Source organism: Eucalyptus grandis, chromosome 5 (genome assembly GCF_016545825.1).
Source record: "Eucalyptus grandis isolate ANBG69807.140 chromosome 5, ASM1654582v1, whole genome shotgun sequence".
NCBI lineage: Eukaryota > Viridiplantae > Streptophyta > Magnoliopsida > Myrtales > Myrtaceae > Eucalyptus > Eucalyptus grandis.
This window is the reverse complement of record NC_052616.1, coordinates 33,298,658-33,322,139: the sequence shown is the minus strand read 5'-3', so window position 1 is coordinate 33,322,139 and position 23,482 is coordinate 33,298,658. Positions and strand designations below refer to the sequence as shown.

Here is a 23,482-nt window from a genome sequence, read left to right as displayed (position 1 = left end):
TTCTCGAGACAAAATCCGTTTCTGCCAACAACTATAAATTTCACTTTGTCATTTTTATTAAAAAATGAAAGCGTGGAAGCAATATATTTCTAAACCTCATTATCAGTTTAAAATCCGTATAGTTAGATCTTTTACCTATGTGAAATTTGATGTTATTACTAAGTATTTTAACATGGACATGTGATTGGAGGTTGAATAAATTGTGCGTTTGGCTCAGTACTTTGAAAGCCCATTGGGGAAAATGCAAAGCGGTTAATGGACTTTTTTATATAATAGTTCACATCTTAAAATCGAATTACATAGCTAAATTTGCTGAGACATATTTTTAGATACCCAATTTATCATTTGTTCTTCTCCTGAGTTTCGCTTTTAGACATGACTCAAAAAATTGGTAAAACTTGATAAGATGTCTATATAAAATTCATCATCAGATAAGAAATATGTGGATTCATCCCCCACCCAAAAAAAAAAAAAAAAAGGAAATATGTGGAATAGGGAAATATGGAACTTCTATATATGTTTGTATTAATATCAATTAATGATATGCAAAATATTGAGATATACAAAGAATCAAAAGAAATATTATAATTAATTATAACAGTAAAAATTTCTATAGGAAACTATCTCTAACAATTTTCATAGTATCTTTTGAGCTTTTTATCATGTGAAATATTTCTACACTAACGATTGACTCATTGTATTTTTTCATGAGAATATTGAGCTTCATGAGGGAACTACTTTATTTCCAATGTTGAGTAAAGCGAAAATTCAGGGCTCTTCACTAGCATTATACATTTTTGGCATGTGCCCATTAGAGGAATTTTTTACACTAATATCACAAATTAAAATTAAAATAAAAACCTATTTTGTGCACTCATAACACATTTATCACAAAATATTTTTCGTATTATAAAGAATCTCAAACCGATATATTTTTGTCATATTTAACCAAAACTAGTAACCCATATCACTTTACTTTGAATTAAGGTAAATCTTAGATTTTTGGGGAATAAATATGTTATAAGTGCACTAATATATAGTTTAGATTTTTTATGACATAAAAATCAGGTTGAGATATATGCTGTAGAGACGCACAAGAAAGATTAACGATTTGTGACAAATGTGCCTATTGAGGTGTTCGGTGCTATTAAGTCAATTTTTTCTGATTTTTCTTTTGCTTTTTCTCCGGAATTGACATTTGGTAATGGCCCCGTGGGTTAACATCTTTTCAAAATGATTGCTCGGTCAACATTCGGAAGTAACTACTATTCACTCCTTTTATTTTTTCAATTTCAAAATAGATTATTTTAGGCCTCAAAATTCACCTGTCAAAAGATCATTTGTGACATACAATAACTTTATTTGGTCGATAGGTCATTAAAATACTTTGCAATAAAATCAAATACAAAGAATTTATTCCATTTTCTTGAGTCTATTTATTATATGAAAATCAAGTCGCGATAACAAAAGAAAAAAATGCTTTAATATTATTATCAAATGATATGACTAATATCAAAAACCCTTATCTTAATAGAAAGAGTTGCATTGTTAATTCATAACATCAAAACTCATCAAAACCAATAGCTTGAATGAATAAGCACCCGAGGAATCCTAGTTGGAAGCCAAAATGAGTGAAGAGTGCAGGAAAATTCAAATGAGTGAAGAGTGCGGGAAAATTCTTCTTGCAAAGTGAATGATCAACATCTCACTGATTAGAAGCCACGAGGTACTCACCAAGGGAAAACTTCATGATAAAGGTAAAAGCTTTATGAAAAATCATTTTCAAGGAAAATGGTTAGGTTTCTTTTATTTGGTGATATGTGATTGAAAACATTTTATATTTTGAATCTCATTTAAAAATGATTTTAATTTTATGACTTTATCTCAAACTAAAAAAAATTGATGTTTAATTTTTTTTTTCTTTTCTTCCTCCACTAGTCACTTAGCCTTGATGACGACGGGCAACAAGCTATAAGCGAGGCTTGACCTCATAGGGATCTGGTGAAAGTTGAGCCTCATTCATCCACGCTTGTGGCTAGTCATTGGCCATTGCCAAGGCCTTGCAATTGATGGTGGTAAAAGAAAAAAATCAAATAAAAGAAAAAATAAATTAAAATATCAATAATTTCAAGAGGAGCAATTCTGGAAAGTGTTTTCACCTTTTGAGACTAAGAAATTCACTTTTCTAATTTTATGCGTAATTTTATGCGTGATATTTTCAGTAATCAAAAGTAATTTCGGTTGACTAGTTAGCTTTGATAAATCAAACGAGTGAAAATTTGGAAATCTAGTTTTTGAAAGACACTTTCACTCAAACAAACACACATTCATATGATAGCTTAATCACTTAATTTTTAAAAAGTGAAAATTATCAAAAGATAACATTCAATTAATCATCTCTACAAACAAAATGCAATTGTTTTTATCAAATGAAATTATCAAAATGCCGGTAGTTCATTTCTTGCTCAACAAGGATATAGTAAGTCAATCGACGTACAAAGCTGTGATTTCACTTCTTTTTGAAATACTTTTCAAGTTCTTTAACTAGCAGCAAGTCGGATGACAATGCTATTGGTAGGAGGGATTTGGCGGTTGTGTTTTGGATGTCTAATAATATTTGTTGTGTTCTGTTGAGTTTATATATATATATTGGACAGATTTTGGAACTCTCATTTTATAACAAACTCTTTGTTTATTAGATACATAAATAAATATATATATATATTAATATCGAGTTTGTGTTTGAGATTGCCTCTTTTGGGTAAAAAGATGACCATGTCATTACTACTATATTTATAGGAGTTGGCATATGACGGTAACTACATATTAGTTATATGTTGGGAAAATATGGCTTCGAATTGGATAGAATAATGAAGACGGATCTTTAGAGTAGTCAAGTCAGACTTTAAGGCGTGATAACTTTTTTTAAGGATTTATTTGGTGCACAACTTTTGAATTGATTAAAAATTAATAACATAACCAAATAATAAAATAAAATAACAAATGTGTTAGTGCTAATTAAACCGTGACGCGTAAGCGTGCAAAGTGCGCCAAATAATCGAGTACCCACACACGAGTATGGTGGGGTCTAGCTCCATCCAATCATTCATTTATATATACAAATGAAACCCCTACTTATTAATTGGCTCACTTTCTCTCACTTTTCCTATGTGGAATAAAGAAAATGCACTTAGTTTGTTTTTACAAACAAATCCCCAACATAAGTCCGTTTCGCCCATCTTCATTCTAGGCTGAGCTCGACTTAAAAGTCTCTACATAAGTCACATGTGATCGGCGAGCCGAAGCAACACACCAAGCTCGGCCTAAGGCCGGGCTTGGACCCGTCCGATGATCACCTCCTCCATCATGTCACGCTCGAATTTCTTTTGCATGAGAAACGAAACTTCCGCGCTGACAAAAAGGAGCAAAAAGCGAGGGAAAGCCAAAATCCAGGCCGGGGGGGCAGTGCGGCCTCCGGACCACACGCACACCGTCCCCACCTCCCCTCGACGCCGCACGTGCCGAGCGCGTCACGCTGAGCTGGCCCCTCCCCCCACGTGGCGCCACCCTACCGGTCGCTCGCCCCTCCCCCGGAAGATCCGATCCAAGCCGTCCACCTGTCCTCGCGGGAACAGCACCAGTTCCTCTGCTGACCGTTCGTGGAAGTTAAAGAGAGAGAGAAGGAAAACAGAACAAAAGTCTCATCTCCTTTCTCTCTCTCCTCGCTCTCTCTCTCTCTCTCTAAGATCGAGCTCTGCAGGTATGCCCGGCTCTGCTGCTGCTGCTGCTCCTCCGAATTCTGCCTCCGAATCCGTCCTCGCTTCGAGCTTCGGTGCGTGATCGCGTCTTCTTCGCGGGGGGACGTCGGAGCTTCTCGTCGGGACTGCTGCAGAGCTGTCGTATGGACTCCTCTCTCTCTCTCTCTCTATCTCTCTCGCTCGCTCGCTCGCTCGCTTTCTCTCTCGTTCGGACAAGTGAGCGTGAGCAGCTGCTGAATTCGTGCTTCCCGCGGTGTCCTCTCGCCCTGCTCCGCGGAGCTGCGGTCGTTCTTGTGTCGTCTTCGGTTGGGTCCGCGTCCGTTGCTGGCATCGACGACTTTGGTTTGACTTCCGTGACTCCGGCCGTTTTCGCTCTCTTCTCGGATTTGAGGATTCTCGCGCTTCGCGCGGTCTTTTCGTTTCTGGGTTTTTTATGAGGGGCCCCGATGTCTCTGTCTCTTTTGTTTTCTTTTGTTTTTTTCTTCCTTAGTTCGCTGTTGATTACCTGCTCTTTTGTTCGAGCCTGTTGTGATTGTTGAACGTGACGGCTGAAGTGAGAGGCGCGGCGAATTGTTTGGCTGCGTTACTTGCTTGGCGAGTTTCGTTCGGTGAGGATGAATTTGCTCTGCTGTACGCTGGTTTGACTGAGTTGACTTGGTCTCTGGGGCTGGAATTCTCGTGAGCTGGTCGACTTTGCTTCTAGTTGGGTGGGTCGTAATCCCATGCGTTGCTTATTTCAAACTTTTATCGATTCCTTTTTTCTCTTTCTATGTTTGTGAGCCCCTGGAGTTGCGGTCCATGTGTATGGCTGCCTCGTCTCCTCGGGAATTTTTGTGATATTGTGTCTGTTCTTCTTTTAGATGTCTTGTATTCCTGTTTCGTGGTAGTGGATGGTGAAAAATAGAATGTCAAATGGATGCTGAGTATGTAGTTGTTGAATTGACTGGGGAAGTTTCATTTCTCAGGCATTTCTGAGGTTTTGGTCTATCCTGAGTTTATCATTCAAAGGAATCTACTAAAGGGTGGGTTTTTAATTTTGTCTTTCAATTTAACCCTTCTTAAACTAGGCAGTTGCATTACTCAGTGTTCCAAGTAGTGGATCTTTGTTTGTGATTCGGGTGCACGGAAATGGGTTGTTCGTCTTTTTCACCAAGTGCATAAATATATCATGTTTGGGGATATATATGGGGTCTAAGCCTCTATCCCTGGTGCTCAGAGATATATAATATGATCAAACCATGAATAAATTTAGATCTTTGCTTCACATTGAGAATACTTTTTAGCCTTGGGTACTGGTCAATCTGAGGCCATTGGGCTAAAGGCCCTTAGAGCCATTTGGAGATGCAATTGCATCTTGCCAAAGTCGCCCAAAAAAATTGAACCAAACGCATTTGCATTTGGCCAAGGGACTTTAGAGTCCCAAAGCCCCTTCCAAATACCGAACCAAACGGGTTAGTTTTTATGCACTTCACTCGAGGTATTGTGGGTATATTGGATTGGGTACTTCTAGTTTGTTCGAATTGTTAGACACTCTCTTTTGTGCATAATTTCGTATATGGGTGGCTTCCCTCTTGAAGCCATTTTGTATAAGGGCAGTAACTCCTGGTATTTTCTTAATTGCATTCTCTTTATCATTAGAAAAATTTCCTATGAGAAATTTCTACTAGTTTTTAGAAGGATTGCCTTGAGTGAATGGTTCATTGTGGATTTGATGTTTATCCTGTAGTGTGTTGCACAACTTAGAGATGCTTCATACAACTCTTTCCCATCATTTTCCAACATGTGTGTTTCATTATTTATGCAGGCTTTCATAGTCTTCATACTTCTTCTGCTGGTTTGACTGCGGTTTGGTTGATTGAAGGGGGCTTGCTTCCTAAGCTGATGTTTCAAGGTCAAGATTGTCATTTATACCAGAACTGTCAATCAAATGCCAGCATTAAGAATGAAAAGCACACCAGGCAAAGCCTCTTTAAGAGAAGCGAATGGTCTTTGTGTATGTCCTAAATCATGTAAAGTTTCAAAAAAATCATGTTCTGATTTTTCAACTACTCAACAAACTGCAGAATCTGACTTTTCTTCTCTGGGTTTCCTCACTGGTACGCAATCACAATCTGTTGTCTTTTATTCTTTAGCTGTTATTTTACCAACTGCATGAAGTTTATCTCTGTTTCTGTTGCTTCCTCTGATGTGTCCTCAAGTTAAAATATCAGGTGAATCGCTAATAACCTTTCTCATAACTGCATTTTGTTCATTCAGTTTCCTTTCCCAGTTAATATGGAATCTAGGGGAAATTATTTCATATTTGTTTTTATAGACTGCATTGTGTTCATAGCATTGACAAAAAATAAAACAGTCTCAATGCATTAAATTTTCCATGCAATTTCCCATGATGTAACACTTGATGGCAAATTCAGTTACCCACAAGTCATTGATTATTGTATATGTTGAACTTTAGAAATTTCCTCATACTGAATGTTTTAAATATGGACCCAATTGGATGTGTCACATCTTATTATTGTATATGTTGAACTTTTGAAGTTTCTTCATACTGAATGTTTTAAATATGAACACAATTGATGTGTTGCATCTTGCACTAGTTACACTTGATACAATGAGGCGCAACCAATGTATTTTACACGGGCAGCAAATTTTGTAATCAGTTGCATCATCAGCTTCTCTCTATTGAGCATTCTGTATTCTGTGCCTACTATTTCAGACAGAGAAGTGGCCACTCAAGATAGTGAATGCAATGGAGCCATTGCCAAACTGGAACAACTTGATGAGGAAAAGAGTTATCTAGAGAAGCAGGTGTCATTTCTTGCTGATTCATCTTCTTCAGGCAAAATGGTATTTTACTCTTTGGATTTCATCACTGTCTGTTTCTCTGACGTGTAAAACTTTTTAAAATTTAATTTATTTCTAATTTATTTTGGGTCATATTGTGGTTGAGTCAGCCTATCGATTTGCCAAAGACTTCCTAAGTAGTTATCCCTAAAGTGCAAATGAATTTACTTGTTCCTCAAGCCTGCATGTTTCTTCAGCAATAACTAACACTAATAATTGGGCAGGATGATGTTACAGATAATTAGGATGAATCTGACAAATCTCGGTACTTGAGAGGTGTGGGAGAGCATCGGTCAGGATTTGACATTTTGCTCTCTTATTTTTTTTAGCTAGATATAAACTTAGTTAGGCATTCGTTTTCTGTTGTTCTCTCGTGAATTGTTTGTCTGAAATGAATCTATAGGGCTAGCTTTTCCTTTTGGTTACCTGTGCGAAGCATCTATTTTTATATTCATTTCTGATTAAATATATGTTCAAGTATGAAAACAAAGGGAGGACTAGTATGATTAGTTAAGTGGGTGCAAACAACACGACATATTATCAATCTTGTTAAGTGAAATTGAAAAGGATCAGAATTGGAAACTTTTCATAAAAGTGGAAACATCCAGATATTCAACCGAGGAAATTGGCTCAGCAATTAAAAAGTTGATTCTTTTTTTTGGAAAAGCAGTCTTTTTCTTTTTAATAATCAAATTCCATAAATTTTGTCTTCAGTGGGGCAAACTTATCAGCAATTTCTATTTGTATTTTCAATCTGCAGAATCCAGCTTGCTTCTTCAATATGCTCTGAAATTGTTATTACTGTCGTGTATCCTGTGCTAATGTAACAGTTGGAGTTTGCTAATTGCAGGAACCTTCCCATTCCAGTCCAACTAATTTGGAGACTATTTTTTCTCCCATTTTGGAGCCTGATGAACTACTTAGCATAGAAAGTGTCTCCTTTGGTACTGTTTTGACTTTCATCCATTAAAGATGTTTCTGTTTCTAGAAGTACCTTTTGTGCTATCTTGTCTAGTTATCTGTTTATATTCCTTTTGTTAATCTGCTGCAACTGCAGCGAGGGAGAGAACTAATTCTTGTAGGAGAGATTGTGTAACTGTTGTCTAAATTGATGTGACTAATATCCTGTTCCCCCCTCCCCCTACCTTTCTTTTGAGCACCATTTTTTTCTTGTTGGATACGGCATTGGCGTAAGCATCCTTTGCTGCCAAGGATGCCTTAATTTTACCCAATAGTGTGTTTGATCCCCCACAGGGTGTTTCTTTTCATTAATGCATCTGCACTCCACTAATTTTATCCCATGTCTCCAACCTTAAAATTCTCACTTCTTAAATGGAAGCAGGCTTCGTTGTCTTTTACTTGTCAGATCACACGGTCACTTCAATATTTTCGTGTATGAACGTTAATTGTTTAATGAACTATTTATTCTGCTTGTTGAGTTGGTGCTATTTTATTTTCTGGTGTGCATGCCTTCATAGAATTATTAGTTTTGAGGAGCTTAATTCTAATGCCTGATTTCATTGGCAGACTTGGCAGGTAGCACTTGTGATTTTGGTGTGGCATTGTTGGAGGCAGATGAAAGCTTTCAAAACAAGGGGTCATGTGACTACCAAAGCTGCAGTATATCAGATTTCTACATCTCTGACATGTTTATCACGGGTTTACGACCTGATGATGTTACAATGGATGATGATGATGCAACTGGATTAATGCCTTTAACTGGGTACGAGGGTGATGAGTCAAGTATGCTGTTTGATGTCTCTGACAAATACATGATGGTACCACTTGTAGGGAGTACACTTATTGCTAGTGCAGTTGAAGATACCAAGTCACATGAACAAGGAACAGTTGATCCAGATGGACCCAGCTTTTATATGTCAATGGATCAGATGAGATGCTACAACTCTGAATCAGAATGCCATTCTGATTTGGACGAAGCTGAGTGCTTTGATCCACATTTGTTCATCAGAACATTACCGGACTTGTCCGATGAAGTGTCGAGTTTTCAGCCCACAGCATCGCACAAGGAAATGCAGAAAAGGAAATCTGTGACACTGGTGCTTGATCTCGATGGTAAGAAGCTTATGTCATAATTTGCACACCCCCCCCTTTCCTCCCTCCTCTCTGGTTTAAGTAAATAAACATTAGAATTATCTGTGTGTATGGATAGGTAGACTGAGAGGACAATCTGTCGAGAACAATTTTTGTAGCCTAGGGGGAAACTTTTGATCCTGCACACTCTTCTCTCCTCTTTGTTTCTTATCCCCTTTATATTTCGTTCTTCCGTTTTCTCCTTAATAAAGAAAGGCGTCAGAATCCAAAGTCAATGACTTGATGAAGGTACTGTGGCACCTGCTAATGTTCTGTCACTTTTAATGTCAATTTCTGAACTGATTAGTCAGTCAAACAATACTTACTAAAAGAATGCAGTATTCATCTGGGGTTGCATATCCTCTACTAATTATCCCCTTTCATAGTCATTTATCAATATCTCTTGTTAGTTTTGTTGTCTTATTAAAAGCCCATGACAGGGTTTATCCTATCAGAAATAAGTACAATTTTGTACGAGACTTAGGAATTCTTGCAATTTGAGCACAAATTTTAAGTACAATAAAAAGGATCATATGAGTGTAATAGGTAAGCATGAGTTTGTAGCTGTCTTGTTCTTTTTTGTTGCCGCCATAACTGTTTAATGTGTGGTAAGAGAAGTTTCAGAACTCTAATGACTGGCACCTGTGAATGTGAATGGCACCTGTTTGTCAAACTATTCTTTTTCTAAAAGATTTTGGATTTTTTCCCTGGAAAATAAACAGGTAAACCTTTTTTTCTCGAACACTTATGGATGCTTTTCACTATTTCACTTGCAATTATGGAGCACATCCATTGTCACTAACGAGTGCTGACATCAATATCTGATTACAAAGGAGTTAAAAGAGAGGGAGGGAGGGAGGGAGGGAAGGAGGGGCATCACTGCTGCTTGACACAATCAGAGGGTGTGCCAGGACTGTGGTAAGTGGGAGGGAGGGAGGGAGGGAGGGAGGGGCATCACTACAGCTTGACACAATCAGAGGGTGTGTCAGGACTGCGGTAAGTGGCTGGCCAGGGCCTGGTGCTGCCTGGGGCTGGTGATGCATTGTCTTGGGTGACCCCCCTCTCAATGACTCTGGGGAACTGCATTTGCATAAAATGTCAATCTTCTACAGAGCCAGCCATTTGACAGTTTTAAATGTCAGTAATAGCCAGTGATAGAAAGATCAAATGAAGTGAGGTAGATTTTGTGATTGCACCCAAAAAAGAAAAGAAGAGCGAGAAGATAAAAGTGCACCAATGACACAAGCTTGCTGACAAGGTCTTAACCCATTTTAAGCAAATTAGTGTCTGTTTAATAGAATTAACCAAAAATCCAAAAGCTCCGTAGGATTGACAGAGAAATATTCATGGTTAGCTTCTTGCATGTGATTACAGGCATAAAAAAGCCGGTGTTTTCCGATAATTCTGCGTCCTTCATACTCTCTTCTTGTCTATTCCATGTTTAATCTATCGAGAAAATGCTTTGAAGTGCATCTGCCGGTGAAATTGATTGCTTTGGTTAGATTCTGTTATTTGCTTAGCAATGATACAGATTCATGAACGACATCTAATCATGAAGTGCCATTGCACTCGGTCGTGGTTGTTGCAGAAACACTCGTTCATTCTACATTGGAGCCCTGTGATGATGCTGATTTTACCTTTACTGTCTTTTTCAATATGAAAGAGCACACTGTATATGTCAAAACGGCCTTATCTGCAAACCTTCTTGGAGAGAGTTGCAGACTTGTTCAATGTTGTTATCTTTACAGCCAGCCAAAGCGTCTATGCAGAGCAACTGCTTGACATACTGGATCCATACCAAAAGCTAATATCACGTCGAGTTTATCGTGAATCATGTACTTTTTGTGATGGCACTTACACGAAAGATTTGACCATCTTAGGTGTTGACTTGGCTAAAGTTGCTATTATTGATAATTCTCCACAGGTACTCTCCTGTCCACTTCCCATTTATTTACCTTTTGCCTCTTGCTGACTTCTACTTTTATTTTCCTTATCGTGCTTACTGTGAATCCTCATATTTTTTGTGGTGCCAGTTGTGCTTTACCATGTACTTCTAATTTAATTACCTTCTACTTTGTCTAGTTTAAAAGCTTCTGGTTTTCACCCTGAGAAATGAACTTTGATTGCAGTATAAATAATCCTCTGTGAAACTGTGAGGAATATTTGGACTATATGAAGTTAATAAACTCAGTTATGATTTATGTTCCAGGTCAATTAAAAAGGTGTTGATTTGGGAATCCAATTAGTTGTTTGCTGAGGGTGCACACAATAGGTTTAAATCTAGAGAAAAAGAAAGGTGGGGGGAGTGTAAATTCAGTGTGTTTTGTGCAAGTTCATCCTAATGATACATGCTATAATTGCTATAATTGCAAAGAAGTGTTGTGAAGAAACATAGAAATTCTTCTGCCTTACATAGAATTCTCACTTTTGGGGTTGCTCCGCTTTGATTATTTCAGGTATTCCGGTTGCAAGTGAATAATGGAATTCCTATTAAGAGTTGGTTTGATGATCCATCAGATTGTGCATTAGTATCGCTCCTTCCCTTTTTAGAGACTCTGGTTGAGGCTGATGATGTACGTCCTATAATTGCTAGAAGATTCGGTAACAAGGAATAAAAACCCTCGTGATCTACATTTCTTAAATAGCAGTCCCTTGTTCCTATTGTTTGCCCTCTTACTGTTGTTTTCTTTTACGTGGTGTTTAGATAATTGTTATAGGTCAAATCATAGATTGTCATATTCCTAGTCTCCTTCAATTGCTTCGATGTTTTTCCATTTTTTCCCTTCCTATTGACAGTTCCACGAAGTGTATTAGCTAATTTTGTAAAAAGATAGTTCCAGAAAGAGCTTGGCGATTTCTGCTGTGGTTAAAAAAATGAGCTATAGCATTCTTCCTGGCAGTGTGTAAGGAAACTTTATATTATTGAGCTCCTGGCTTCTTATGTCTGGCTAGGAAGCTATTTTTGTAATGTCTTGAGACTATTTCCCCTGTATAAAGGAATTGAAATTAATGCCTGAAATTCTTTCCGTTGTAATACTCTTTTTTTACACCTCTGCAGCAGTTAGTATAACAGTCTGATTGACAGAAACATTGGCTGAAGATAATATTTGGGGGAATTAAGCAGAAAAGAGACTTAATATATAGGTTTATGAGCAGAAATAACTAAGACACTAGATCAGAGAACATCTTCAATTAAAACTGGATTTGGATGCATAAAACCTCGACATTATTGTTATGGGTTACAAAGATCTAAACTTAGTTAAATTTTATAGCTCCATAAAATGTTGTTTTGTAATTTGCGACTCCTAGGAGACATTGAGATTGCAATAAAAGCGAGAACTTGCTACTTGAAGCAGGGTTTATTTCCTTGAAATGGTGCTGTCTAGCCTTTTCAAACGAGGATTATGAAGTTCTTAACTGTATGATTAATCAAATATGTGAAAAAGTGTGAGTGCAAGAACTTAATGGAAATTTAGTTACGAGTAGTTATGGAATACTGGACCCTGTCATGATGGTTAGAGAGGGTGTTACTGAGTTATAACATTCTTCATCTGATATGAAGATAAATCAGTGATTATTGTGAATTTTTTGTTCTCAGGTCTGATTTTCTGTTGTACTATGTGCTGCAGATATCTCTCTAACTCTATATAGTGAAAGAATTTCAGACTCGATTTATCTGGTCGAAAACAACAGTCGTGTATTCATCTAGCATAAATCTTGTCTTAGTGTACTTTTGAAGGACAATTAATTTTGAGAGGTCTATAAGTTGTGGAGAAATTAATTTTGCTTGTTTCCTCACTTTCTTTGGTAATGTGACTGATCATGGAGACAGTAGCACCAGATCTGCTTCTGTTTACTGTTGGATCGGCAAGAATAATCATCATTTATGCCAGAGTTGTAAATTTTTAGAAAGGTGATGGAGTTGCAGCTCCATATTGATTGAGACAGGGTTGCTGTGATGAGTGGCAACTGGCACTAGACATGGTTGTTTCTTTGATCGATATTGCAGAAGCAGGTAAAAAAGTTGCAACCTTCATGATGTTAACTTGAAAGTAAATTCATGTGAGAATATGTTCATCAGAATATTTGCTTTGCTGAATACTGAAATGTCGGAATAAAAAAATGATCAATCAAGTGTTATATGGATTAATAGATCGCTCTTAGGATTCAATTAAGGATGACTCCTGTTAGGATTTGGTATTTTGCCTCTGTCTCAGGTTCCATGTGGGTGTTCTTGATCTTACTTTAGTAGAATGGGGTGAGCTCAGGTAAAGTTCTTTTGTTTTTTGATTCTCAGAATTGTCATCTGCTAGCTTCATAAATCCACCCATTTGCTTTTGTCGCTCCAAGTGAATTGATTTTCTTATGCATTGTACTTCTTATTGCTACTGAGCATTTGTAACATTTTTGGGCATCCTCTACCTTTAACCTTTCATTGGAGCAATTACAGAACACATGTAAATAATCCTCCATGGTCATCATACTTTCCTTGTATTTATTTTGTTGGCATATTTGATGATAAATTATAACCTTTGTTTGTAACTTGGTCTTAGGGGAAGAGAAGTTAAGTGGCTGTCTAAGACACATGATTGTAGATCTTTTGGCTGTTTAGAAAGATGTTTCTTTCCCACTGACCTCTTGGCTAGCTCTCCCCTCTGTCTTGATTGAGGAATAGGATATCATTATTCTTAGAGAATCAAATTTTAGGGTCTCATTTTCTACCGAAAACGTCTTGGATGCCACTGTAGATTACTGAAGTATAAGGCTGTGCTCTTCTGAAGCTTATAATGTTCAGCATTATTTTTCCTTTATGGAAGAGAGTTTAAAAAACCATGGGTGGGACCAGGATCACAAGATAGAAGCTGAATTTGGTTTAAAATACTCGAGTTGAATATTTGGGATATACAAGGGGCTTCATGGGTGAGAGTTGGGGAGATGCATCTAAGATTAAGAATTTAGCAATGTCCATCAAATTGTTAGGAATTGTTTGAATTGGAGCAAACTCTTTGTTGTCTGAGCGTGATAAATTCCTGTTAAATCCTTAATGGGCAAAATTGAAATGTGTCGATGATAGTACCAATAGTCAATTATGCTACAGCAGAGACGTGTTAAATCAGATGGTATGAACGGTTTTTGCTGATCTAATCATTGGTCTGACATATGTTTAATAATTATAGCGGTAATTTCTTTTCTTCCAAATGTTTGTATGTCTATAACTTGCAGGTCCTCAAGAGTCAAGAATAAAGTTGCTGTAGTGTATGCTGACATGCTTCTTTTACTGAATCTATGTGTTCACTTGACCGAGTAACTGTACCCTTTTACGTGGAGTGAAATTGTGTAATTCCGATTTGGTAACTCACTCTCATTGCTAATATTTTCTTATCATGCAACACGAATTTGCTACTTGCGATTTAGGAGTGTCTTTCTATGCACTTCCGTTCCTTTTTCTGCGAGCATTTGATGGTTGGCCTCCAAGTATGTTCAGAGTCTCTTGACACTAGTTTTATGAAACAAGATCCAGTCTCCTTGGTACAATCGTTCGAAGATTCTGTATGGAAGCGGGGAACTTTCTATAATTTAAATGATAAGAAACGCCCATCGAGCTTTTACTATCCTTACATTTCATTTGCAATACGTATTTTATCTGTGAATCTTGTCAACCATTTAAAAACATTCTGTACTCGGGTGCCTTAAATGGACTTACCAGACTCTCCTCGTTCGTGAAAGAACTTAGTTATATGCCTACGCAAAAGCAATTTAAGGGTTCCTATGCGTCATTTGCCGTCATTCTTGAAGGATGCCTCTCCTTCGCCTGGAATGTCTATTATCCTTACCTTCGAAACATGATATTTTCACCCTTTATTCGATTAGCTTTTTCTTAGCCACATTGCCTGTAGCGTAAGCTCCTTTTTCACCATCGATATGCACGAGTTTGCTTTGAGGTGGTCAGACGAAAAAGCACTTTGCATTTTCACTTTTTGTCGTGGCAACGCTTCGAATTTATTGGAAAGATTTTCCTATAGCTTGAGGGTGGCATTTGTCACTCGACTTATTTTATGGAATGGTTGGAGATATTCACCCAGGAGAACATAAGAATCATGAGTGAGAATTCTCCTTTTTCTTTTCTTTGATCAAAGAACCTATCTCCTCAAGGATAGCACAGAGTAATGAGATGCTATCTCCATTAACCAAGCACCTCCATCAATTCACCAGCAAGAGTTTCAATCAACGAAGAATTGAAAAATATTGCAGAGAAAATATGGTCCACGAACGCCAGCGTCATAGGACCAGAATTCGGCAACCGTCCAAGAACAAATGGCATCGAGAGATCACTAAGCTGAGTTTTTTGGCGTTTATGGTGACCTGTCATCTTCAACATGTACCGTAGAATCACTGAGCTTTCAGATAATTTATGTCGACATATACAGAAAGTCTTAGCAATTTGAACTTTTGAACTTGTTACAAAGGACACGTCATTTCTCCCACAAAATTACTCCCTTCTTATTAACAAGTCGTGGATTCATTGACCCCTTGATGTCGAGACAAAGAAAGACCACCAACATCAAACTGCATCATCAAGAAAGTAATTCGTTGACGGTTCTGCACCAAGCCAGTGTACCCAGGTCTGTACAAAGAGGCAGCCACGCTGCATTTGGGGCACAATGCACCATACTTTTGGTCATTGAAGCCCCTACACCATGTGATCGATCATATCGTTGACCTCTTATCTGCTGACCGTCCCCATCTTTTCCCTGGAGTGGAGGAGTTGAGAACAGAAGTCAACCTAGAAATTAGCAAAAAGACTAAATAACAATGCTCTGCATCGCAAAAAAAGTTTACAATTTAAAATATTATCAGTAGCACTTATAGAATAATTTAGAACCTTGTGCAAAACCAGAATAGACGGGTAAAAATAGTCATGTAAAAGATGGTTCTTTTCTTTCTTGACAAGAAAAGAAAATGATATAATTTTAGCAGTCCAATTTACAATCCAACAGAATGGTCCAGTTCAGTTTTGGAACAATAACTATATCCACAATTGCACTAATTCCCCACAACCAATCAGTGCTTTTATGCCACGTTTGAAGTAGAAGAAACTGAGAAGTGACGAGAAGACAAGACTGAACTAAAGGAAAAGTAAATGCTTCTGAAAAAATGTCCGTATTTCTGCATGGATATTATGTGAAAGGGGCAGCTTTTAACCTACTCAAAGGTGCACAGACCTGTATACACCAAAGTTACTCACAAAATCAATCAGTAGGAATTAGAGTCATGAAATGAAAGCTTTAGAGTTGGGCCTGAAGGCCAGAACAATGTAATCAAGCTAGCATGAAATATCTCCATGGCTCTAGCAAGTTCATCCCCCATTGACCCTGTTCTAGTAAGTTTGCATGACTGTATTATCAAGCATCTATTACATCATAATCTCTTGCAGGACAAATGGCAAAACAGAATGTTGTTTTACTTGCACCAGCAGGCAAATGAAGAAGCCATCGGGGCAAACAAATCCATCATTTTCCAAGAAGATCCTCTTGCAGATTAAAGATTAAGGTTCTCATCTCGAGAATTTAATTCTTCCACCTGAAACTTCTATTAAGATCATTTCCATGATAGTTTAGTTTAACAGTCATTCCTCAAAGATGGCAAAAACAGAAACACAAGACTAAATGCTATGATCAGATCTTTAAAGCTAAAAACAGCATCTAAAAGCAGTAAATAAGAGACAAGGCATTGAAGCATGGTTGCAGGAAGAGTATAACAGGATATAAATCACTAATCCACCTAGAAAGTCTTTTCTTTGGACCTGTCAGGGTTTCGCTTTACCAAAAAAGATGCTTCCTGCTAGTGAAAAAAATAACAGCATGGCATATGCAACTTACTTCCAAACCAAGTCAACAATTAGAGATGTTGCACCAATGATCTCACCAGTGATCATTATGTGGAATAAATGATCCACCAGAACTTCAGGATCATCATTAGCAGTTGCATGGGCATTGTAATGGGGAGAGGGGTGAAGAGGTCCCTTTCTGATGTAGAATGCAGCTAGATTGACAAGATTTCCAGCTCCAATGGCCTAAGTAGCCGTAGATTAAATCCAAGCAAATTGAGAAATGATTCGACTTAGACTGCTTTAAATTAAGGTTTGACTTACCAAAAAACAAAAAAGGCTTTAGAAATTTCAAAGAGACCTACACAACTACAAACTGAACATCCAATCCCAAAAAAACCATTGCAAGCATAATGGTGGTGTTGTCTAATTATCAGAGATTGGACTGGTAAGATAAATTGGAGATGAGACCAAAGTAAGGCTGAAGCCATTTAGATCACAAAGTAATTAAAATCTCAAATATCTACAATCAGTTCAATGCCATCAAACTTACTGTATCAACAAACAAGGTAAAACGATTTTGCACAGAGTGTATCATGCAGCAACTTTCATCCAAGAAATTATGTAACCTGAATTTACAAACCCAATCTATCTTGCAATTCAACCCATGTCCAGTGTTGCCATCCCATCTCTGGGCTCTACAAGAAAATGAACCAGAAAGAACAGCAACAGAAGGCAGCCTTGATCCTGGGATGGAGAGAGAAGGCATGAGTCGAGAATTCAGATAGCCAGACCCATGGACAAACATTAAAGTTAAGAACTAGACACATGAAAAGAATAAATGGGACAAAACATGTATCACAATTGACATTACCTGTACAGATCAAACAAGAAGAGCATATCCAATGGGGAAAAGGAAGATCAACATAAGAAGAGAGAAGGTCTTGGTATGGATCACAAGCAAACCATTCTGCTTAGTGAAAAATTTACTCAAGACCAGAGCAGCTTGGTCAATATTGAGGAGAGAGAATTTTTTGTGTTAGTCCAAACATTTAGGTAATTATCTTTCCATAGGGAAGTTGTGCATGCAGCTTGCATTACTAAACCATGTTCAACCATGCTAACTTCCAGCATTATTATCCAGCTCTTCAAGCAATGGCTTCACAACTCCTTCATATGTATAGGAATCTGGAATTACTCCATGGAGCACCATGTAGTCATGGAGTTCAATCACTTCCTGTGGACTGCAATTTTTGTTCAGACTGTTTATAAGAGTAGTATAAGTTACAGAGTCAGGAAACATTCCTCGAGTAGACATTACTGTCATAAGTTCCTTTGCCTTTGACATGCAGCCAAATTTGCAAAGAAAGTTCATCAGTATGTTGTAAGTCACTATATTCACCATACTATTTACACCGCCAATTTTTGTAGCCAAAGTAAATACCATGTCGACATTCCCACTCATACAATAGCCGTGTAACAAAGTATTATAGGTTATGGAATCGAACAATCCCATGCTCTCCAATGAATCCACCAAAGATTCTGCTGCATCCATTAATGCCATGTTGCAGAAACCACCTAAAACAGAATTGTATATAACGAGGTTAGGATGTTTTTCCGACTTGGCTATTTTATCATAAACTTCAATTGCCAGTCTTATATTCCCCTCTTTGCAGTACGCATCAATCAAAGTGCCATATGTTACAATGTCAGGAACTAAACCACGGACAAACATGCTACCCACAAGTTGCCAGGCTCCCAAATCCTGCTTGCTTCTACAAAGATATTTTATTAGAACATTGTAACAAGCATTATCTTCTGCCAGGTTTTTTTCAAGCATAAGCTTGTGAATTTTGATAGCTTCATTCATATATCCACTACTGCATAGTCCCTCTAAAAGGATAGAGTAGGTGAAACTATCAGGGCATATACATTTTTCAATCATGTCGGATAACAATAAAGTTGCACCCTTCAAATCTCCTTCTTTGTAAAGCCAACATAATAAAGAATTGTAGACAACAGAATTGGGCATCAATCTCCTTATCACCATTTCATTGCACAATTGGAATGCCTCATCCAAACTCCCCACTCGTGGAGAACCATCAATTAGAGTTGCATATGTCCTAACATTTGGCTCAATACCTAGAGTAATCATTTCACTGAAAACTTCTTTTGCAGCAGCCATCCTCCCTGTTTTGCAGAATCCATTAATGATACAATTGAATGTGACTGAATTAGGCTGAACACACTCTCTCGACATTATTCCCATTTTCCTGACAATCTTGAGTGCAAGTTCCATATCATGCATCCGACAAGCTCCATCTATGATCATATTAAAAGTGACCACATTAGGCCAAACTCCTTTCTTCATCATTTGATAGAAAACTGATACTGCTTCCAGTAACTTATATTCCTTGCAAAGAGCATGTATTACCAAATTGAAAGAGTACACATTCTCAAGATACCCATTTGAGACCATTTCCTTATAGTTCTTCCGAAAATCGACAATATTGTTCAGCTTCAAAAGACGACTCAAAAAGTTATTCCAGCCGTGGATGGTAACCATAAAGCCAGCCTGCTTGGACTGCTGAATAATCTCATGAGCACCTTTCATGTCCCCAGTCAGGGTACATGCCCTAACCAATGCGTCAAACACGGCTGGAGTTGAGTCATACACTTTGCAGTTACTAATCAGTGCTTGCAAAATCTCCAACGGCAACATGCCTTTTGCACAGAGCAAATCATTCATTAGTAATAATGCATCATCAAACCTCTTCCCACGTACCAAGACATGAATCATAGAACAAGAAGAAGCTAATGAATGTGCAAAGTTCTCCTTGCCTGCAACCCATTTGTAAAATTCCCATGCTAATTGGGGGGAGTTTTGAAGTTCACAAATAACACGACTTACCAACGAACTACTGAGATTTGGCAAAATGTGCTCCACATGTTTCCACTTCCTTTGCCTCAACTGAGCACAAACTGTTTTTAAGACAACATCCTCAGAATTGAAGTTGGAGAATTGCTTGCCCACATGAAATCCTCTCATCAAGTTACAACTTCTCTTGCATGCATTAAAGCACGAACGCATAGCAAACTCAATGCTCAAATCATAATATAGTCATGATTCTGCAATATGGGCAAACAGCTTTCATATAAGTATTGCTTTACCTCTACGTATACTGGGGTAATAGTAAACTTTATGCAAGATTACTTGCATTGAATACGTACCCAAATGGAAAATACTCATTAAATAGAGTGGAAATAAACACTGTATGAGCGCCAATTTAATTAGTTAACACACGCTCATTTAAACTAGAAAGGTAGATCGACCCAGCAAGATCTCCATAGGAGTGCACTGACAAATGTAATTTAAACAGTAATGGTCACATATATTTAGTATTGATTTTACACTGTTCCTGCAGTCAAATCAATCTATCAAAGGGAGACTCTTTACTACTGAATATATGTATTATATTGATGCCGTTGTTCCACAGGGTGCACCCACAATAGAGCATTCACTCTCATTGCCACAACTCAATTTTCTTAACAGGTTTATTTAGTTGATATAGTTATAATAGTTGTCGCTCATTCACTGTACTTGCTTATATGCATCTCTTTTAACAAACCAAGTACACGCGAGAAGACACAACAATTGAATATTTTCAATATGAAAGGAGTACACTACATGCATCACGACATCAGTCCTTGTGTTGCTTGGAGCAGTCACTTCTCTTTTAGAATACTCGTGAACTAGTTTGCCCATGTCGAAGCTTAGGAATATATTCAAACCGCAGTGCCTGCCCAGTCGTGCCATTTACATCGGAAAGCAGGAGAACCCAAATTGAGTTCTAACGAGACATTTCAACAAACACATACTGAACATAACGCGCAACTCAAGATGAAGTGGCAAATTGACAAACACCATGCGTGCAGAAGAAGAGATGAAAGAAAGGGACTACTGGACCTCTCTCTAGTTAAGAGCCGGCGCCGACGAGGTTCCGAACTCGCGGGGTGGAGGCAGCTTGCGACGACAGCCTTTGCGGATGATCAGGAGAGACAGAAGGATTCGAGGAGGACACGCCGACAACAACAAACGATGCGTGTTGTGAAGCGTTTTTGCTTCGAGTGCTCAAGCACTTGGGCACCGAGCAGGTCGTTATTGAGCGTCCACCGTGGCTTGCCACGTGTACAGGGGGGCCCCACTTCGGAATTTTCTAAATCCCTTCTCTTCCTTGTTTCTTCAATTTCCTACAATTACTCTGTCTCTCCTTTTCAAATCCTGAGAAAATATGAAGTACCTCTTTGATTTTTTTTTTTTTTTTTTTTGGTCGAAACGGAGATATTCATATTCAAGGCGGACGAAAAGTACAACCAAGAAGACAGGGCGTCAATACACAAAGCAAAGTCGATAGCGGTGCAGGAGGAAAAGTGGGCCAAGAAGGTGAAAGAGATTTTCGAGCTTGGGCCTTCGCGGCCCAATCGGCCCGCCGCATTAGCTTCTCTTCTAAGAAGATCGAATTCGCAAGCGAGGAAAGGAGCGACGCAGCACAGAAGCGTCTGCAACGAAAGTGCGAATCTCCCATGGTGATGAACAGCGATCATTGATGGAGTCCACAAGAGTCAGACAATCAGATTCGATGATGAGGTGATCTTCTTCCTTGCCTTGTTCTAGCAAATAAGTAAGAGTGGTAATTAGGGCTTGAGCTTCGCATTGCGGGGCCGAGGACGCACGAATGAACCGCTGCATCCACCAATCAAAATACCAAAAGTAGAATCGCGGAGAACACATGCGATCGCACCAAAGTGGGTATCAGAGGTAAAAGCCCCATCAATATTCGCCTTAAAACTGCCTTGGTCTGGTGGAGTCCAAAGCCGATTAGGGTTGGGAAGAGCAGAGTCCGAAATGGCCGATTGCTGCGAGGAGTTCCGGTATAGCATTGCGTCTGCGAGGGCTGCTTCTACAAGTTGATCGGGATCTGTTCGCTGCTGCCGAAAAATAAAATGATTGCGCGATTTCAGATTTGCCAGAGGATGGAAGCTACGATCTCTTTGGAAGGTAAATCCACTTGACTTTCAAAAACTTCTTCAAGCCACGCGTCCATTCGATTTCTATTATAGGTTGAATGAGGAATTTGTATTTTTTGGTGGGACCAAATCTTTGATGTCCATGGGCAAAACAACAGAAAGTGTTCGGTAGTTTCAGGGGTGTGCATAGAACGAGTTGTGAGAGGGTCCGGGTAAAATGTGTCGTCGAAAGAGATTAAATTTGGTAGGGAGAGCATTATGACACAATGACCAGATAAAAAATTTAATCCTGGGAGGGGTATTGAGATGCCATATAGATCGCCAGAGATGGGCTGATGGCTTATAAGAGGATGAGGGAAGGTTGGGGTTCGTAGGGTAGGCTAATTGTCTAAGGAAGTTATAGGCCGATTTAACTGAATACTGACCTGAGATTGTTCCTGTCCAGATGAGATGGTCAGCTGAAGGAGCATGACTTAATGGAATAGTGAGTATCTCCTCAACAATATGCCGGTCAAAATGCTGATGAAGAAGAGAAAGATTCCAAACCCGAGCGGGAGAGGTTATGAAGCCAAAGAACCGATGATGAGATTCGATCGAGGTGCTTTGGTCCACCTATTATGCCGAGGTAAGCCATTTATCTTCTCGAATATTTATATGCTGTCCATCTCCCACAGACCACTGAAGCTTAGGAAGAATTGTATCTCGACCTAAAAGTAAACTTTTCCATCCCCAAGAGGAGTTAGTTGTATGTCGTGCATGCCAAAAGCGGTAGAAGGATGATATAGGCCTTTAAAAAGTTTAGCCCAAAGTGAGGTAGGGTTTTGAAATAGTCTCCAAGCTTGTCTTCCTAAAAGGGCTTTATTAAAGGTTAAGAGATCACGAAAGCCAAGACCACCTGCCATCTTCCTCTGTTTTAGAATATCCCATGATCGCCAATGAATACCAGCTGTTGTACTGCTTGTTTGCCACCAGAATTTAGCAATTCTTTGCTCAATAGATTTACAGATAGAAACTGGAAGTTTAAAAATAGACATTGCATATTGCGGGAGAGCCTGCACAACCATTTTTAGCAAGATTTCCTTTCCTCCTTTAGAGAGATAGTGCTCTTTCCAGCCATCAAGTTTAGCACAAACCCGACCCAAAATCCATGCAAACATATCCCTCTTAGATGTACCCCAGTCAGATGGAATACCTAAATACTTGCCAATCTTAGAAATAACAGGAACTCGTAACTCTGCAGCAAGGTTCTGTTGTAAATTCAGAGGACAGTGCTTACCACAAAATAAACCTGATTTGTTTCGTTGATAGCTTGGCCGGTCGATAGACAATACGATGTAAAACATTGGCTAGGTTCGACATTCTAGAGTAGTTCCAGTCAAGAAAAGATTGCATCATCCGCGAAAAATAAATGGGAAAGAGTAGGGCAGTACACCGATTCGGTTTAATTCCTTTGAGAGTTCCCGATTGGACAGCTTGGTGTATGAGAGTGGATAAAAGATTGCCGACAAGGATAAATAAATATGGAGATAGTGGATCTCCTTGTCTAAGACCCCTTGTAGGATGAAAGGAATCTAACAATTCACCATTAAATTTGACATTGAATGTGGTGGTGGTGACGCATTGCATGACCCACCTAACCCATTGAACATGGAAGCCTAGCTTTTTAAGATAGTCCTCTAAAAAATCCCACTCAATCCGATCATAAGCTTTCTGCATGTCGAGCTTTAAAACCGCTTGAAAATGTTTCTTTCGTTTGCTGTGATTTAAATGATGCAAAACCTCTTGCACAACCATAATGTTGTCTTGAATCTGTCTACCTGTGACGTAAGCACTCTGCTCTGATGAGATTAGTTCTGGAAGAAACTGCTTTAAACGGTTGGCCAACACTTTAGAAATGATTTTGTATGCAAAGTTGCATAGACTAATAGGGCGA

General features: G+C 38.5%; 2 protein-coding genes across 7 annotated transcripts; one reads left to right on the top strand and one right to left on the bottom strand.

Annotated features, from left to right (window-relative positions):
- The first annotated feature begins 3,709 nt into the window (after positions 1-3,709).
- Positions 3,710-11,742, top strand: LOC120293412 (CTD small phosphatase-like protein 2). The gene is given in 9 exon segments (XM_039312604.1): positions 3,710-3,899; positions 5,563-5,716; positions 5,822-5,854; positions 6,475-6,605; positions 7,453-7,546; positions 8,130-8,675; positions 10,282-10,375; positions 10,377-10,617; positions 11,150-11,742. Coding segments are annotated over 8 exon segments (1,329 nt in total). The 5' UTR covers positions 3,710-3,899; positions 5,563-5,685; the 3' UTR covers positions 11,309-11,742.
- A 3,279-nt stretch (positions 11,743-15,021) lies between these two features.
- Positions 15,022-20,613, bottom strand: LOC120293209 (pentatricopeptide repeat-containing protein At1g11710, mitochondrial-like). Of its 6 annotated transcripts, XM_039312179.1 has the most exons (5): positions 20,489-20,613; positions 17,396-19,650; positions 17,075-17,268; positions 16,620-16,767; positions 15,023-15,445 (listed from the first exon to the last, which is right to left on the bottom strand). In XM_039312179.1, exon 2 carries the CDS (start codon positions 19,610-19,612, stop codon positions 17,642-17,644), a length of 1,971 nt encoding a protein of 656 aa, XP_039168113.1. In that variant the 5' UTR covers positions 19,613-19,650; positions 20,489-20,613; the 3' UTR covers positions 15,023-15,445; positions 16,620-16,767; positions 17,075-17,268; positions 17,396-17,641. The 6 variants fall into 6 exon arrangements, with proteins under 6 accessions (XP_039168112.1, XP_039168114.1, XP_039168115.1 ...); XM_039312178.1 differs by having other exon boundaries at positions 15,022-16,767; XM_039312180.1 differs by having other exon boundaries at positions 15,022-16,767; positions 17,151-17,268.
- Between the last annotated feature and the right edge of the window lie 2,869 nt (positions 20,614-23,482).